This window comes from Dipodomys merriami, unplaced genomic scaffold, assembly GCF_024711535.1.
Source record: "Dipodomys merriami isolate MVZ:Mamm:240054 unplaced genomic scaffold, mDipMer1.0.p SCAF_2, whole genome shotgun sequence".
Classification (NCBI taxonomy): Eukaryota; Metazoa; Chordata; class Mammalia; order Rodentia; family Heteromyidae; genus Dipodomys; species Dipodomys merriami.
Genome location: NW_027203381.1, coordinates 119,057,326 through 119,076,500, shown reverse-complemented (window position 1 = coordinate 119,076,500; position 19,175 = coordinate 119,057,326). Strand labels below are relative to the sequence as shown.

The window sequence follows — 19,175 nt, the reverse complement described above, 5'->3', positions numbered from 1 at the left end:
AGCACCACTTCCAGTGTTTTACTGATTGACTAGAGAGCAGGGTCTCAAAGACACTCCTTCTTGGGCTGGTCCTCACACAATGATCCTCTGATCTCAGGCTTCTGAATAGTTGGGATTACAGGCATGAGCCACTGGCATCCAGGCCTGTGTCCTTTTAAAGAAATACCTATTCTGCTTGCTGGAATGTTTTTAATCAAGTTATTTGTCTGATGTATGATTCGCGAGTCTGTGCCTCCATCCTCCAGCCTTTGCCAGTTCTTTGCTCTGCAGAAGCGTTTTGGTCTGAGGCAATCCTATTTTGTCCATGTTTTGCTTTTGTTGCCTGTGCTTTTGGGATCCTATCCAACACATCTTTGTCAGACCACTGTCACGGAGCTGCTATAGCGGGGATTATTTTTAACATCATTAAATGCATATCGCAAGATATGCGCCGGTGATTACAATTCCAGGTTTGCTGGATGGCACGGCGTTCAACCTACCCATAATGAAGAGGCCCCCAGCGCATCGGAATGATAAAGTAGTCAGAGAACTGCTCTGATCTCACCGGAGTAGAGCAGCGCCTCAGCTGCCCGTGTCGGGAGTTCAGATAATGACATGCTCAGTGTGTAAGCCTGTCTCCCCTCTTCCCTCACTCAGTCCCTGCTCGCTTGCCCCCTCTCCCCCCCATGCTCTCCTGGCTTCTTAGATGGTCACCGAATGGATGTAAATAGCTCAACTCTAATGGCGCCATCACACGTGAACTCTGTCACAGTGAATTCTGTCTCCAACCACACATGGTCACTTCCCATATTCTGTCTAGACCCCAGATCATAGACTATCAGTTGTATAGATGACAGGGATTTTTTAAAAGTGAAGCTAAGACTGTGTTGTATTTCCTCCTCATAGTGCATTCCCGTATCTGAGCGGGAGGAATATTTCTGTCCCCTCCTAGGACCCAGAAGCTCTCGCAGAGAGAGTGATGCTCCCTCCACAGGCCCCTGCGCCCAAGCGAAGGGCAGCAGTGGCGTTCCGTTCACTGCTCTGATTCTGTCACATGAAGTCAGCGTAGCTGTGTGGAGAGAGGACATGTCCGCAGAATTCCTATTAGCCAGCAGACCCAGACATTGAATCAGAATGGAACCCAGTCAGATGCGAGCGATGCCCGCTGTGGAAATGGAGGAGATTTCTCTCCACGGTGACAGCAAGGAGTGTCTGTCCCCTCCTCCGCGCACGGCTCTGCTCCAAACGCTGGCCGAGAGCCTAGTGCAAGATCCGCCCTGTTCATTTGCTGAATCATAAAAACTTTCAGAAGAAGGGATTAACACATTGAGCTATTCCTAATGTTTACTCGTTTATGTGGAGTATAATTCATAAAGAGACACATCGCAGGTGCCTAGAAAATACATGGTTCATGAAAAATACATGACCCGTGCTGTGTGGGAGCAACACCGGGTTTCCAAGGAAACCTCGAGTCTTCTGTTATCCAGAGGTCACACAGCGTGCTGCAGTTTATAACGGGTCCAGAGCCTGTGTCTTAGGAATGCATCGCAGCATGACCCTCTGATGCCACAGACTTCCTCGAAAGTCTTTGAGGGAAGAGGGAGGTGTCCAGCCCCCCACCCCCACGCCCCACTTCATTCACAGAATCTGGAAGATTGGGGTTCGTTTGGTGTCTGCGTTCTTTCACTTTTTTTCTCTCTGTGCATGTGCAGACTGTTTTTGCCAGTGTGAATTATTTTTCGCCAGCGTTTGTGTCTTGTCACAGACACGTCTGTTTGAAATAAGACAGGCTTGGTTGAGCTGTGATGACCTGGGGGATGGTGAACTTCAATTCACAGAAAAAAAAACGTGCCAGGCACACGTCTGAGGAGAGTCAGTGTAACAACTGGGATCCACCTCAGAATGCTCCTCAGTCATAGTCCCAAAGGCACTAAAGCGGGAAATCTAAGTTCCCTTACACGGTACTTACTAGGCAGTTGGAAGGATGCGTAGAGTGTAGAGTGATATAGATGTAGGTAACATGAAAATTAGGATGGTAGTGATGGTGTCGATGATGGTGGTGATGGTGGTGGTGGTGATGATGATAATATTATGGCAGTGGTGATGGTGTGGTTAATGTTTCTGAACACTTACAACATAGCATTTCTATCTATATATCCTCAAAAATATCATGATAGAGAAATCTGATCATTGAGCTTTATTAAAAAGCACAATTGCCAAGGACTGGGGTCATGGTTCAACTGGTATTGCAAGGCTGAGTTCAAAGCAAAAGAAGCCCAGTATGTTGGTCCTCATGGAAGCCCTTGCCCCGTGCCTCAGGTTTAGCTGGTATTTTTGCCTAATTTTGTCATTGGTACCCTTAACATAAAACCTGGGTTGTGGTAAGAGCTAAAGTGTAAGTCTGTGTGTCTCTAAGTGTAAGAATGTGTATGTGTGCATGCATGAACACAGATGCACATTGATGGAGCTGATGAAGCCGCTGTTTATAACACTGTACATCTGCCTGGAGATACCAACTCAAGGGAGCATCACTGCTAGATTATTCTTCAGAGAATAAATTTACTACCTACTTGGACTTTGGAATTTTTTTGGTTAATATCTGAGTGTACCTTCTGTATCAAGAATGTGCTACTTCATTGATACGTATGGCTTTTTTGATGTTTCAGTGTATCGTTGGAAATGCATACCAATACTTTGTACAATGGCATTCACTGTGGTCAACCCGCCCCTCATGGTCTCCACTGTTGAGGGTCTGTGCATCATGTGTGGAGCTCAGTGGAAATGACCTCCTGGTCACAATGCAAATGCCAGTACCCCACTCCCCACACACACCCCACAGCAAACAACAACATGAGATAGAATGAACTGCAAAGACAAAGGAGCTGTGTAAAGCATGAATGCAGTATAATCTTCAATGCACGTGTGTGAAAACGGAACCAAGTTCACTGAGGGGATTGTGGGGTTGGGAGAGATGGAGAAGGTGACAATAGGTTGATGTTGATCAAGAAGGCGGGGTACTCAGACTGGCGCATACACAGAATGTGGTGCATAGAGAACAGTTCTTTCCTAAGTTTGACTTACTACACGTGCTCTTTGTGCTCATCAATGTAGAGAAGGTTTTGAAATTTGTGGTCAACTTTTTTAAAAATAATTTTATGATTCAATTCAGAGAAAACCAAAGGAGTCTGAACATGGACTCCAAATTGAATTCTTTCACTTATTTGTTTTTAAGTTATCATTACGTAGTTGTAGAGAAGGCATTCAAATGCCCATGTTAGCTTGTAAGAATATTGTATTCTTTCTTCATTTGTGACTGACTTCAATAGCCTTTAAAAAATGAGCTTAAAAAAGTCAGGCGCCAGTGGCTCATGACTGTAATCCTAGCTACTCAGGAGGTTGAGATCTGAGGATCGTAGTTCAAAGCCAGCCTGGGCAGGAAAAGCTGTGAAACTCTTATCTCCAATAAACCACCAGAAAACCAGAAGTGGTGTTGTGGCTCAAGTGGTAGAGCGCTCGCCTTGAGCTGAAGAGCTGAGGGACAGTGCTCAGGCCCAGCATTCAGCCCCATGACTGACAAAAAATAATTTTTTTTTAAAATGAGCTTTCTGGTGGGTGCCAGTGGCTTATTCCTGGAGCTGTAGCTACTCAGGAGGCTGAGCTCTGAGGTTACAGTTCAAAGGCTGCCCAGACAGGAACGTCTAGGAGATGCTCATCTCCAATCAACCATAAAGCCAGAAATGGAGCTGTGGCTCAAGTAGTAGAGTAGCCAGTCTTGAGCAAAAAGGCCAAGATCCCAGGGCCCTGAGTTCAAGCTCTCTCACACACACACATACTTGCATGTGTGAGCACACGTGTGTGTATGTGCACACACATGCACACAAAATTGAACTAAAATTGAACTTACAACATTTACAAAGAAAGTTAAAAATAGACCTAAACTTTGAATTCTTTTTTGTCTTTGGGTTAGACTTTCATTAAAATAAAAATAATATTCCAGAATAGCCTCTTTGCAAGTTAAGATATGGGCCTTACATTAAACTACTTTTTCAAACTTCCAAGAAAAGAAAGGGAGGAACAAGTTCAAATGTAATGTTACTATTCTTACCATCTTTAAGAATTCTCACGTAAGTGCAAATCTCTTGTCAAATTAAGACTAGTAGGACTTAGCATGCAGTAAACTCACCTTTTTTCATGAATTTATTACATAGATTTTGACCCAGTGCAGTCAGATAAGTAAATGAATGGATCAATGGATGGACAGATCGACAGATTATCTCATCTATGCAGACAAGCCCTCTGTTGTGGTTTAACTGCTCTGACCTACTGAGAGGTTCCTTCTCCTTAATTTTGTGAAAGTCTGCCTCCTGAAAAGCAAATGACACCCCCCCCCCAAACAAGCAAATGTAGTGCACTTCCCTGAAAGAACCAGGGGCATTTTTGAGATCTGTGGACTGCGGTCACTGGGGTGTTCTGTGGGCAAGGCCGCGTCTGAGGTGGTGGTGGGCAGCACCCACGGGGCAAACATCCTCAGTCCAGCCCTGGGCTCTGCATCCTGAGCATGAGCAGGTGGTTCCTCTGGGAGACCACGCGTGCGTGACGCCCTGTGGTGTTCTCAGCTGTAGTCCTAGGGCGTGTGGCATCCCTCCATCTAACCGTGTAACCGCGTCCATCCTTGCTTTCATTTGTTTACATTTGCCTTCAAGTTTCCTCAGGGAATAGCTGGTGTGTGTGTGTGTGTGTGTGTGTGTGTGTGTGTGTGTGTGTGTGTGTGTGTGTGTGTGTGTGTGTGTGTGTGTGTGTGTGTGTGTGTGTGTGTGTGTGTGTGTGTGTGTGTGTGTGTGTGTGTGTGTGTGCGCGTGTGGGGGGGGGCCTTCGAGTTTGCTAATTTTTCGTTTCTTTCCCCACTGGGACACCTGCCTGTGCTACCACTGGCCTGGGCTGTGGTGTCTGTGGGGCTGTGTACCAGCAACCCCCTGCATGCATGGAGCTTCCTGCACAGCCTGGCAAGTATCCTGCGGAGAGAGAATGGTCAAGGTGAGCAGGAGCAGAGCCTCTGGAGGGGCCCTGAGAGGCCGCAGGCATGCCGGGCGGGGCCGCTCACCCCTGCCAGCCTGGCTGCTCAGGAAGCTGGGGTGGGGAGTATCCACCTGAGGCTAGTCCAGGCAGAAAGCCGGAGAGACTCCATGTCAGTCTCCACACCAAACAAGAAGCAAGATCCTACTCAAAGCACAACGAAAGCAGAAGGCGCCGAGAATAGCCCAAGTAGTTTTGGTTTTTGGCTTTTGGTTTTTGGTCATGGGCCTGAACTCTGGGCCTGGGCGCTCTGTCCCTCAGCTCTTCAGCTCAAGGCTAGCGCTCTACCACTTGAGCCACAGCACCACTTCTGGCTTTTTTCTGCTTATGTGGTGCTGAGGAATCGAACCCAGGGCCTCATGCATGCAAGGCAAGCACTCCACCACTGAGCCACCTTCCCAGCTCCGGCCCACATAGTTTTAAAACACATTTCCATGATTAATATCTGACCTCGCCGCCCACCTCGGATGCTCTTCTGCTAACTTCTGGCCACGCAGGCTTACAGGTCTCACCAGGTCACCTAGTTTCAGTACTGCTGTTACATCCTGTGTGTGGGGGGGGGAGGGGTTGCTTGTTTCATTTCTGGGAGAGGCTGGGTGTTGGGAGTGTGTGTGGAGATTTCCTGGGGCTCCGCAGGCAGGCTTTCTTTCCAGTGGTGAGTGGGTGTGGCAGCATCCTGTCCTGGAAGTCCAGGTAGTGTAAAAGCCCGTGTTCTCTTCTCCTGACCTGGAGGGACACCTGTAACAAATCAGGGATCATTGCTTTCTACGTCTTCCTGAAGCACTTCCCAGGAAAGAGCTGCAGTCTCAGGCTTTGCAAGATGATTGCTTTCCACCGAATCGTGTTCCACAACTATTCATTTAAAATATGCTTCATTTCAGAAAGGCCGTAGCCTCTGATCTGGCCACCTGAGAATCATGCTTGGTGCTCGAATTTCCAAATATTACTTGAAATTGTGTCTCTTTTATCCACAATGGGGATAAATGGCAGGCATCCATTGTTTTTATAGTGTTAATTGATTACGTGTTCAAGAAATAGTGAGTGCTCAGGGGCAGGAGCCCTAGCACTTGAGCCACACCCCTGGCCATTCCTTCTTTGGTTGTTTTATAGGTAGGGCATTCCATTTTTGCCCAGGTTTGGCCTTGGATGGCAATCCTTCTACCTGTAGTCTCCTTCAGAGCTAGGATCACAGGTGTGTGTGTCACCATGCTCTGCTTCCCGGTTGAGATGGGTCTCACTAAGTTACAGGCCAAGCAGACTTCACATGAACCACAGTCCTCTCAATCTCCACCTCCAAAGTAGCTGGGGCTGTAGGCATAAGCTACTGTATCTGGTTGGGAATGTTTCATCTAATGTGTAAGTGTGATGTCGAGCAATATACAGGATGATGGGTGAGACTATGAAGAAGAGCCATGGGGATAAAGTAAGGAATTAGGGAAGAGCTGTGAAGACTGGTCCTCAGGTTGGTGGCTTGGCACAGCCAGATTCCATTCTCCTTTGTGCTTTCCACCCTTGGAGAGGTGCAGTGCCTGCCCGTCAGGTGAGATGACTGCGGTCCCCTTCAGCCCCTTTTATACACAAACCCTATCCGTGTACCGTGCTCAGAGGAACAGTGTGGAGGGAACATGACTTTCAATGTTTGTCATGAGGAATTGCTCATGGAAGCCCTGGCATGGTATGCTCCTCTCCGCTGTCAGTGCACACGGATGTGTTGCATGTGCGTGGCTGCTGTCACGTGGGACTCTGGGGGTGGGGATAATACCCTCAATGCTGGGTGTCATCGGCGCATGGCCGCCGTGCTGCACACCCTGCTGCAGAGGGGCATGAGTGTCCATCACAGCACTCACCTGATGAAACCAGGGTGTCCCCCCAAAGCAAAAAGTACATTCAGGCAGGCTGTGCGATCGGATTGAAGGGAGGGGGCTTCCCAGGGCTCTGCTGACTTCGTGTAGGTTGCATGAGAGCCCTGCCAATGCTTACCTCAGCGAGGAAAAGGGTAAAGCATGCGAAGGTTTCGGTGTTGTGCTGAGACACGTGTAGATTTTTTCAGTAAGCACCAATTCCTTCTCGAGCCTCACGGTGCGCCTCACGGTGGCTGGCGTGGTGAGGCAGCATCCGGGGTCTGAGCACAGCCTGCGTACGGCACCGGCTGCTGGTGTGCCCAGAGCTCCCTCCACAGCGTGTGCGGCGGGAGGCGCGTGACCTCCTGAGCTCCATCTCCTCCAACAGGAAATGTCCGGTTCCTTGACATGATCTTCCCATAAGAATGCTATTGCCCAGAGAAATTGACACTGCTCGCACCTATCCCAGAAGACCCCTTGGGCACAGTCAGATCCAGGAAAAGGAGTTTTATTTCCCAGCCGAGGCTGACAAGGCCACCTCTCCCATGGGCGAGGGAAAAATGGCACCCGTCCTTTGTTCAGGGTCAGATATGGAGTAAGGAAGTCCTCTGTGTGCTTGTGTGGCTGAAGATGGCACCGAGCAGTTAGAGTTAGGCAGCATTTCCTGATATAGCTGGGGGCTAGGGGTAAACACAGCTCTGGGAAGGGAAGTGGGAGGAGGAACGGCCAGGGCTGAGGGCCGGCTGCAGTGAGGCATGGCCGGATCACCCAGCTTTGAGGGAGGGGCTGAGGACCTGGGATGGAAGGTGTGCTCACAGACCCATCCTAGGTAAAGAATTATCCGCGTAGTCTGCTTCCTTTTAGCTTACCTAATTTTCATGTGGTATGCAGTGGGGTGGGGTGTGCTGAGCTGCTCTTGGTGTTAAATGGGTTCAGGGATGGAGTAAAGCACTCACTTCCTGTAGCTCAGAATGTGACCTCATTTTGAAATCTACACCCTGCAGACAGGTTAATTTGGCTCATGGGAAGTTATACAGGAGCTGGGCGAGTGAGTTTTGAGTGGAGTGGGGGGCAGGGTTGAACACAGATTCAGAGAAACATGTCAAGACAGGTAAAAGTGTCTGATGTTGACATGTGCTGCATGTTAGGAGTGGCTCAGGCTGTTGGGTATCACAGAGGAACGAGGACAACAACTAGAATGGAATTGAGCAAGGCAAAGTTTACCTCTGCCAGGGCATGTACCATCAGCCAGGCAAGCAAGCACAGGGAACAGGCAGGCTGCTCCCTGTTTACCCCTAACCCAGAAGGCCCGCCCCTCTGTTCCCATTGGCTGAGCACGGGTTCCCACTCTGCAGAATGATGTGTTTTAATTAATAGGATGCGACTAAAATTCAAGGAGCTTCCCACAAGAGGTCTCAATTAAGGTGCAGCAGGGAAAAGATGCAAATAAAATGTCATGAACAAGGGTCAAGACAAACACTCACAAGATGTACAGAAAGGAAGCAAACTACTTTGATAGAAGAGCTTTTCTCATGCATAGGATGCCTGGGGCACCAGTTGGACGAACGGATAATTTGATTCATAACTCTTAACCTCCAAAGTTGGGATAAAAGAAGTTTCTGTTGTTGAAAACACCCAGTTTGTGGTCCATTGCCACAGCTAGCCCTAGGACATGAAAACGAGCACCTCACTGAAGGTGAAGCCAGGCAAAGCACAACACAAAATGTACCATCCATGGCTCACGGAAGGCCGATCCCACCTCTCCCCATGAATTATGCAAGTCTCCTTTACATACCGACAGCTTGAGGGAAGATGGCTATCTCCGATGGCGATTATACATCTGTCTAAAATCGTTGTTGCCTAACAGCTGATGGATGGCTCCCAGTGGGTCCTGCCTGTGCGATGCAAAAGAGTTGAGCTTGGGCTGGTAGCTGAGTACTGAGATTGGGCTCACTTGCCTGCTGAGCAGAATGAATACCCGTGCCCGCAAAAGCATGCCAGTCGTCAAAGGAGACTGGATTCAGAAGATATACTGGGATTCCTCCAGTGTGTCCCCCTATATACCATCCAACTCCCTTTCCAGGAGACTTCCACGTGGTCAGGAGTTAGAGGCAGTGGTAAACAAGAAACTTTGTGGTGATGACCCCCAGGAAAACCTGGCTCTGTCCTCCCGGAACACATTGAGCCTCACCTAGCTCTGTCCTCCTCCCGCAACACATCCATCCTCACTCGTTCCCTTCATCTTTACTCTGTTCCCTCCCACCCACATCAACCTCGAAGCCCTGCTCGACAGTTTTCTCTTACATGAGCCTATGATGCTGCCTTAGCAAATAATGCAGGCCAGAAGTTGACCCCCTGTCCACATAGGAAGGCTTTTTGGAATTGCTTATCCATCTGGTGACAATAACAGGTCACGTCTGTGCAGAGCAAGAGTTCGGTGTGTGGTTTATTATTTCATTCGTAACTCTGAGCCCATTTGAAGCCAGATTTGTGTTAGACTTTAGCTATGATTGGGGGGGTGGGAAGATCTTTGTCAACTTGATTGACAGGGCCGGGATGATTTGGGGGTGAGCACAGAGCTTGGGAATGGAACAATTGTCCACCATGCCTGAGTCATGGGTTTCAGTCTCAGGATAGCAAAAATTTAGCAAAGAAATTAATGAATACACCTGGATATTATTCATGCTAAAACACCTGAGGTGGAAATTTGGCACTGATTTTCTGAAATCTATTGAAGTATTTGAGGATAATTATGGATATCTTCAGAATATCCTAAAAGAAAGCAGTGCCACAAGTCATGTCCTAGAGTTTAAATAACGTTATCTTTTTCTATGTCCCTCATTTTGCTATTTTTCTCTCTAAAATATTGGTTGCTTAAAAGGATATCCTCTAATTAAAATTTAATATCAAGAAGTGGAAAATGTCTTCAGTGCTAGACATTAAAACGATTTCATCAGATCCCTGCTCGAATGACAAGTCGAAATTTCCCCAGCATGAGATGAGCATAATTTATCAGAAGATATCCAAACGAGTAAAATGTACATGGGAGAAAACCCTTTCATAGTCTCGCTTAAGAAGAGAGCAAATTATCTTAAAACACTGGGGATTTTTTAAATTCATCTTTTATGCAGGAATATCCTCCTTTTATTAAATGCTCGTTGCATTCCATTGAAGGAAAGAACAAACTTACAGTCCTGGATTCAGAGGATGTCTGAGGGCCCTGGCGTGGTTATTCTGCGCTGTATTCACTGTGAGGCTTGCTAATCAAAACGGATATAAAATGAGCATGCTGGATGTGAGATTTGTAAGCTCTTGCCAAGTGTGAACATGGGTGGAGGAATGTATTGGAAAGGAGCGGGGAGGGAGGGTGGGTGTCCGGGTGTCTCTGAGCTGAGAAGACAAACCTCACACCCCAGCCCTCCAACTGCACCTCCCTGTGGGGCATTGTGGTAGATTGCACTGACTTTTTCCAGAGGTAAAGTTGATGGTGCTTAGACTCTAATCAGATACTTGTCAAGAAGGCAGCATGGGCAAATCCATGGACAGATTCCAAGACAGCCCCAGTTCCCGTGAGGATGAAGCCAAGTTGTGAGCAGGACAGGTTCCAGTGCCCTGTAACACACAAGCCAGGCTTCCCAAACACGAAGTACCTGCTGGCCTAGGTCACCGAGGAAGTGGCATCTCTGGGAAAGGGCCACAGAAGACTGAGGAGACTGCTCTCCCCGAGATAGGATCGCATGCGGCCACGGGCTCACGAGGACTTGCACAGCCATCACGGCCCATCCTGATCCTGTGGACTCCCACCGTCTCTGGCACCTTGCTGTCTGGTATGCTAGTTCACCCGGGTGATCCTGCATATGGCACACCTGTCCCTCAATACGGCCACCGCCACCGAGAGTAATGTGCACTCGGGTCGTTCCTCGGCATTCCTCTGCGCACCTCATTTCTTCCTGAGCAAATCCCTCAGGTTCCAGGGAGTCCTGTACTAACCCTATTGTTGCTCAGCAAGGCTGGTAGTGGTCAGGCACACATTCCACATGCTGCTTCTCTGCCGTGTTTTTCTTTCTCCTTCTATATATTTATTTACTTATTTTTTTTCTGTGCCAGTACTGGGGCTTAACTCAGGGCCTGTGCACTATCCTTTAGCTTTTTATCTATACCTTCATTTCTGATGGTTGCTGGTTAATTGGAGACAAGTCTCTCAGCCTTTATTTTTATTTTTTTGCCTGAGCTGATCAAACTCTGACCCTCTGATCTCAGCCTTCTGAGTAGCTAGGAGTTCAGGCATGAGCCATAAATTCCCAGCTATCCTTTCTCTCTCTAGAACTGTAGTTATATCTTTGTCTTTTCTTCAAGGATCTTCATTGTACTTTTCTACTGATAGCTAATTTTTTTTTCAGACGGTACTATGAGTAATTTTTGTGACATTTTCAATTTTAACTATTTATAATTAATTTTTAACATCATTTAAATGTATCTAGGAGTTTCATTGTGAGATTTACACATATATAATGTGCTTTTATTAATTTTTTCCCTCTGTTACTCTTCCTTAATCTTTATTCTCCTTATTTTCTTTTTGACTTTTATTGTGGTGCTGGGGGGAGGGGTCAAACCTAGGCCCTCACACCTACTCGGTGATTGCTCCATCCACAGCTGCACCATGGTTGTGGGGCTATTCCTTTGGATTTACTTTCCTTTTCATTAATTTCTCCAACCATCTAACTAGAGCAAAGATTAATGACAGACTGCCGTATCTGCACAGGCAGAGATCTGATCATTAACAAACTAAACAGGGTAATTAGGTATACAGTTGGAGCGCACTGTGTGGCTGAAATTAGCAGTGTATAATTGGGCCTCATTTCACTGCAGGAGAAAATCACTGAGAGAATTTTATTTACACGAGGAAAATGTCTTGATGAAATTGCTTTCAGAGAATTGAAACAAATATATGCCCAAATGACTCCTTACTTACCGAGGCAGCCAGGGTGCTAGCTGAGTCTCCATATGCCCCGATATTGCAGAGAGAATGGCTTTAGTTCTGGTCCAGTGACTTCTTCCAGGAAGTTTGACATCCAAACTGGGTCATAGGTTCCAGTCTCAGGATACCAGTCTCCTTGGCTGTCTTTGTGGACATGTTTTGAAACCAAAGAGGACCCCATAAAGGCTAGGTGAATTGATGAGGTGAGGCTCTGCTTCTCAATACCATGCTTTCTTTGTCTGATCCTAAATTTGAGAAAAACCTAAATAAAACTAGTGTCTTCACTCTCCAAGCCCTCGCTGAGTTTAGCAGTGGGCTAGGTCAGAAGGTGGCAGCGCACTGCCTTGTTCTCCCAGGTTGCTGTCCTGAGGGAAGGCCGTACCAGCACCCCAGATCAGCATGCCGAGGGGGATCTAGGAGATGGGTTGTATGAGGGAGGCATTGGGAGGGGAGGGACACAAAGACCAAGATCAGCATTCAGAGTCTCCCTTCCTGCTTCTAGCCATGCCCAGGAAGTGACCAGCCTGAAGACCAAGCAAAATCAAAGGCTCTTCAGACCCAGAGCTCACCAGTGCAAATATCACCCCTCTCTCATCCCCTCCCTGCTACCCCCATAGAGTTGGCTTGGGCCTTCTGTGGTTGTGTCAGGGGGTTGACACCTACAGATAGCTTTTGCAGAAGAAATTTCATCTCTAAAAGTAGCACCCAGTAGAGTCTTCATGTAAGTTATTCAAATGTATGACAGAAGTGAAGCACAGTCCCTTCTCCCCTAACCCACACATGAATTCTGAGTTACTGCTGCGAACCTTTTGGTGGATATCTGCTGGTCAGTCTTCTCTATTTATTTATAGATGAAATGCATGCATATGTGCACATACCGTCTCATTACCTTCGCACCTAATATTGTTGGTTGGTGATGATGATGGTGTCTTGGATATCTGTGCTCTCCTGTCCTATAACTGCAGAGTGTGAAGTATCCTAATGCACTTATTGACCCCTACACTTCCCAACTCTTCAAAGGCCTCTGCTGTGAAGCTGAAATGACCACTTCACGCCCACCTTTCTCTGTTCATCTCTCACACCAGTCCCCTTCTCAGCCTTTCAAGTAGCAAAGATTGCAGGTGTGAGCCACCAGCACCCCTGACTTCTTTAAACAGCTATGTTTCCTTCCCTGCTCCTCAGCCTTTCAGACCCATCCTCAGTGTCCCTTCACCCACATGCTGCGGCTGCTGGGTTTAAATGCTTCTCTGCTCAGAGCATCTGGGCCTCGCTGCGGTCTTGCACGGTCTTCTAACATTCTCCCTCACATTTCCTGTGGCCCAGAGTCAAGAACACCACAGGGAGGGCAGGGCACGGAGCCCACCTGCCAGGGCTTCCTCCTGGCTCAGATATTTGTAGTGGTTTAAACAAGGAATCACCTACACTCAGCCCTTGATTTTCTCATCAGAAAATGGGATCCTCCTTTTGGAGCTTTGGGGAGGATTGTGAGGATACGGCTGGGCACTCGTGGCCCCTACTGAGCGCACAGCACCTACAGGCTGGGACCGGGAAGTGTAGTAACAGTGGATCGGGACCCATCTTGGACCAGGGTGACCTCACACTAATTTGTCCCATCTACAATGATCTTGTTTCCAGTAAGGACCTGTTCTGAGGCCCAGGGGCTCAGCAATTCTGCATCTGAGTTCTGGTTGGGGAGGACTTCAGGCCATATCTGCAAGCTGGTTTAGCATCTATAGGGTTCCTGCTGCGCATAGCTGCTGCTCTTAGTCTTAGAAATCGGCAATGGGATCCTTTAGAAATCGTCATCAGCAGGCCATTCATTGTTCCAGTTGGATCTGCAGCCCCCACATGCTGAGTCTAACCCCGGCATGCAAGAGGACCCACGTGCAAACCAAGCTCCGAGTCTGATTCCCTTCAACCCACCTCCAAACTAAAAGTGACCACTAGCGTTTCGGTCATCATTGGTGTATGTTTTTCTCTCTCTCTTTCTTTTTGTGTCAGGGCTAACTCAACTTTCCAACCAGGAAATGTTAGCTGAACATTTGCAGGCGCCTCTCCTCTCCAGCACTCTGGGCTTAGAACTTGGGGTTCATTTCAGGCACCCCTCACTCCTTGCTGTATTACAAAAACGGTCTTGGAAGGTGCCCAGTTCTGTCACACAGTATAGCTGTCAGCGAGAAGTGTTAGACACAGCTGAGATGGTTTTAGTACGTTGTGATACCATTTGGCATCTTATTAGAAAAACCATCTGCTCTGTTAATTCCTATTAGCACTGTTCAGATGGAAACAGAAAAACCAACCTGAGGACATATTTCTAAGTGAAAAATCAAGTATGCTTTAAAACTCTCTGTGAAAACAGCATCACCCTGATTAGATACGTCTGCACTGCTGTGGCCAAATGCATGCCATGATGAACCTAAGAGAGGAAGACTGATGGGGCTCACAGTCTCAGGGGTGCAGTCCATCCTGGCAGGGACGATGTGGGGGACCCAAGCAGCTTGCCCACGGTGGCACTCAGGAGGCAGACAGGAAGTGCCTGTGTGGACTGGCTTTGTCCCTTACCCCATCCGTTCTTTCTAGGCTCCCGCCCCTCTAGATGGTAACACCCATGTTCTAGGTGGTTAGACTTTCATCAGGACACCTAGGTCTTCATGGTACCTCTCTCTGACTGTGGCGGTGATCACAGCAACTGGTCAGGAAGGCGGAAGCTGCCATTTTCACATGAGTCAGACAGTCAGGGCAGGTGAATGCAAAGAATGATTTCTCTTCCAGTTAGTAGCAGAAGGACTGCTGTTTCTATGACCATCGCTTTCCAGGAAAGGAAAGACTTTTTTTTTTGTTTTTTGTTTTTATTGTGAAAATACTGTACAGAGGGGATACAATTACATGGGCAAGATAATGAGTACATTTCTTATCAAGCATTGTAGCCTCCTCCTTTGTTTCCCCTTCCCATCCCTTCCCATCCTCCCCCTGCCCCCCACCCAATTCTCCCCGGTCCCCCTCCCCCTCCAACCAAAGTTGTAAAGTTCGTTTTCGACATAACGACTTGTACATCTCATTGTTGCAATGGGTCCACCTGTATCCCTATTTAAATTATTTGTTTTTCCCCTTCCCCTCCACAAATTATACAGTGAAAGCAGGGTTATGCTGTGGGGGAGGGACATACAAAGCAACAAAGAAATAATCTTATAAATGTGTTAGAAACAATCGCATGAAAGAAAAAACAACATTTGAATACATATCTTAGGGTTCATCACCTTATCTGACCTTTTCTGCTTGACTCAGACATATACTAGATATTGCAAATAAGGGAAACCATGGGACCTATGTTTCTTTGGGCCTGGCTTACTTCACTTAATATAATTTTTTCCAAGTCTTAAGGAAAGACTTTTGAATACAATGATTTGATCATTTTCATCTGCTATAACAAAATACTAGGGGTGGAGTGGCTGCAATGACAGAAATTAGCTGCTTATTTTACAGTGTGAGAGGCTGGAAGTTCAGATCGAGGGGCCCTCAGATTCCTGCATCATCTGTTTCTCTAAAAAAATATGAAAAAACCTCCATTTTAAGCAAGTTGAAACATAGAAGAAGATTGGAGCCTTAAGTAAATTTTAACCCTTGGCTAAACCTCAAGGACTTTGTCTGCAGGGCTGGGTTGCTTGTGTGGTGATCTAACCAAGACATCATGTCCTCTCTTTCAGGATCTAGATTTCTCATCCCATCCACGGGAGCCTTGTATATTAAAGATGTACAGAATGAAGATGGATTGTATAACTACCGCTGTATCACGCGGCACAGGTACACTGGAGAGACAAGGCAGAGTAACAGTGCGAGACTCTTTGTATCAGGTAAGAATCATACAACGGTGCACTAGGAACACTCAACACTCAACAAAATCTTCAGGGATTTATTCCCCACCCTCCCATAAAAATACTTTAGGAATTATCAATCTCTTAAACCAATATCAATGCAATGTAATCCAAATACAGATATTTAAGTGAAGTCATTTCAAGTTTGGTAACTCTCCATTCCTTTGGTCCAAAGAAACTTTTGCTTTCAGAAACATTTCACCTACCCTCTATATTTGTGTATTTTTTATTAGCCACAGTTATAACCCCTATACCATGTCCCCTACCATGAAGAGATCTAAGGACAAGAATAGATCATATGAAACTCGCTTTTGATCTGGTGTGATGTCTAATGCTTTTGGAGAAATCACCTTTATCTGAAAGTAAATGCTGCATCGCATCCTTCTAAGATTATTCTCTACTAAAGGAAACCTGAATTCCATATTGGTAAATAGATCACTTGTTAAATTTATGGAGTTATTAAGTTGAGAAAATATCAACAACATCTTATATAATCTTCATAATTGGCTTGTTATGCATTCATCTGTGAAAAAATTAGCAGCCCAGGTACCAAGTGGTAAACTAATGTTTCATGGCCGGTTGGTTTAGAATTGTGAAGTATCTATCCAGCTCAGGGCTAGCAAACTAAGCCTAAAATACTCATAACCTTTGTAACTTAGGCATATAAAGTCACTGTGCGTGGTGAGTTGTGTGTTCTGTTACAGTAGCCTGATGGAACAGACCGTTCCATTTTTTGCTGCCAATGTTTGAGGATCTTGTAGTGTTTGTGATGAAGCTCAGAGGGGAGAAGAAATGGAAAAGCATAAGCTTTTCCTCCTAGTGTCCTCCTGGAGTTCCCTCTGTACTCCAGCCACCATCTCAGAACGGCTGATGCCATCCGCCTCTCAACAGCCGTAGATCTCAACCACGACTCCGTGATTGCTCTCCTGACCTCACAAACGTGTTTTCTTCACATATCCTTCTGTCAGTCACATCAGTGGCCACTTCCTAGTATTCTTCACTTCTTACATCTTATTGGGAGAATATATTAGAAAGTTCACCCTGGTGGCTACAGAATATGCTAGAAAAAGTCTCCCTTGCACTGTGGAGGAACTTGTGTTGAGACAAGAAGGGAGAAGGTTTGGGGGATAAATCTTGCCATGAGATCAACTTGAGGTTACAACAAGGCAACAGTTCATCCAGGGGCAAATGCAGGACCGAAGACCTTTGTGCTAAGTTTTCTGTTTTAAGGTAGCTCGATTGTTTTCACTCTAAATGGTTAAGTGGCATGGCTCAAGTTTCTCTCGCAAGGTGTTAGGTTCAGCGTGGTTCTCTCATATTACAATCAAAGAGCCACCATCACAAGCATGTGGTCAGTGTGGAAAACATCAGACCCCTGTGAAGACAGGATGAGGACCAGCAGCGTCCTGTTCAGGATGGCCACACACAAGGCCCGGGCAGAAGAAGCCAGTGGGTGCGGGCACACCCTGGTCCTGCAATGAGACCGGAGGGCCAAGTGATTCGCAAGTGTAAGAAATAATTCATGGTTTCGGTCACAGAAATTTTAACAAAGCAGTGGAGGGGAAAGATTTGTTGTTGGTGACAGAGAGGAGGAAGACACTGAGTACACTGTGTAAAATGTGCTCAGTATTCAAAGAGAAGAAACGTGAATTTCATTTTAGATTTAACTTTATTTTCCAAATGTGCACATACAGTGGGGCTGGGAAGGTGGCTCAGTGGTAGAGGGCTTGCCTTGCATGTCTGAGGCCCTGGGTTCGATTCCCCAGCACCACATGAGCAGAAAAAGCCAGAAGTGGCGCTGTGGCTCAAGTGGTAGAGCTCTCGTCTTGAGCTGAAGAGCTGAGGGACAGCGCCCAGGCCCAGAGTTCAGGACTGACAAAAATAAATTAAAAATGTGCACGTAGAGTGGGGGTGACGACAGGGAATTTTAGTAGCTAGATTTTGATGTCTCCATACTTCTCCAGACACTGCAATAGATGAAACAGGGGCAGGAGAAGCTTACAGATGGCATCATCCACAAACGCAGGCTCTGTAATCCATGGAAACTCTAGCACATGGACAGGTGTGAGCAGATTACCGACACCCACAGGAGAGCAGAACCAGCAGCAGGACAGCGGATGTGAGTGGGGGGGGGGGTGGGCAGTGAAGGGGACAGCTCGCCAGGATTTCCATACAGCCTCGGAACTGCAGAGGAGTGGACAGAGGCCGCCGCCCAAGGCAGAGCCTTTCCCTGAGCAGGGAGCTGTGCCCGGCACAGGGCCGCGTGGGCACGGGCTCGCGATGGAGCCCAAGGCGAGATTGCGAGGAAGCATCCTGCTGGTGAGTGTGAAGGGAGGCCTTGCACAGCTCACAGGTGCTCTGCGTGTGGCCCTTCTGGGTGAACGGAACGGAAGCTGCAGGATGGAGGGAGGAAAAGAGAAACTGCAGAGCCAGGGAGGTGCTTGAAGAATCCCAGCCCGTGAAGCGCCACGGGAGAGGAAGACCAGAGGAGCCGGAAGCGCTGTCTTGAAATGGAAGCTAAGGCCCACAAACCACGACCACTATGAGAATCTTCCTACATCCAGGGAATTTGCATGCGTGTCAGTGTAACTCAACTTTAGGGAATTTCTATCCTTCACAAAGGTCCCTCCTTCCCATTTGCAGTCAGTTCCAACTTTCACCCCTAAGTCCTCTGGATTTTGTTGGGTCAGACAGAAGTTCTGTTCTGAAGGGTGTTGGTGAGCTCGTGGGCAGGCTGAGTTCTGTTCCTGCCGGCCATGTGCTAGGGCCTCTGCTGCCCACTGCTGCGTGTGTCCGCTTTCCTTCTGCTCCATGTTGCTCCACTGCATGGGGGAGTCGAACACGTGTTCCTGAATTTATTCGTTTGTGTGTCTTTGGTGACATTGCTATTCAAGTGTGTTCCCAGTTTTGATTGAATTATTTCTTTTCATGATGAAAATGGAAACGATAATACAAGCCTTTTTTCCACAATAAGATTTGCAAGTATCTTCTCTCAGTAGTTCCTCTTTCTTGCTTAAACGCAGCTTTGAATATGCAAACGCATTTCATTTTGATAAAGGTTACTATGTCACTTTTGTCTCTTAGGTTTTCATGTTGTATCCAACAACTCTGGATGTTTTCCTTATGTTTTCCCCCAAAGCTCTGTAGTTTTATAAGATCTTACACTTCGGTCTGTGATTCATGTTGTGTTCGTTTATGCATGTGGTGGGAAGGAGTTTCCAGATTCCCCTTTAGAAAGGACTTTTCATTGTACAGCACTGTTATCCGGAGGGGGTCAATCATTTTAGTTGGAATTACCACTGGTTTAGCTGAAGATGTGGCCATGGTGTGATACTCAGCAGGCACAGAATCTGAGTTTTACCCTAGTGTAGAAAACGCACAATGATGTGCGATTTGCCCACCAATGAAGTTTGCTGGCTGGCTTGAGATGCC

The 19,175-nt window shown here is 47.0% G+C and overlaps 1 protein-coding gene across 1 annotated transcript in view; it reads left to right on the top strand.

Annotated features, from left to right (window-relative positions):
• Dscam (DS cell adhesion molecule) overlaps window positions 1-19,175 on the top strand; it is a 448,055-nt gene that overhangs the window by 237,256 nt on the left and 191,624 nt on the right. The window contains exon 4 of the mRNA XM_070030727.1: window positions 15,576-15,722. Within this exon, the coding sequence (XP_069886828.1) occupies window positions 15,576-15,722 (147 nt within the window). The remainder of the gene's footprint in view (window positions 1-15,575; window positions 15,723-19,175) is intronic.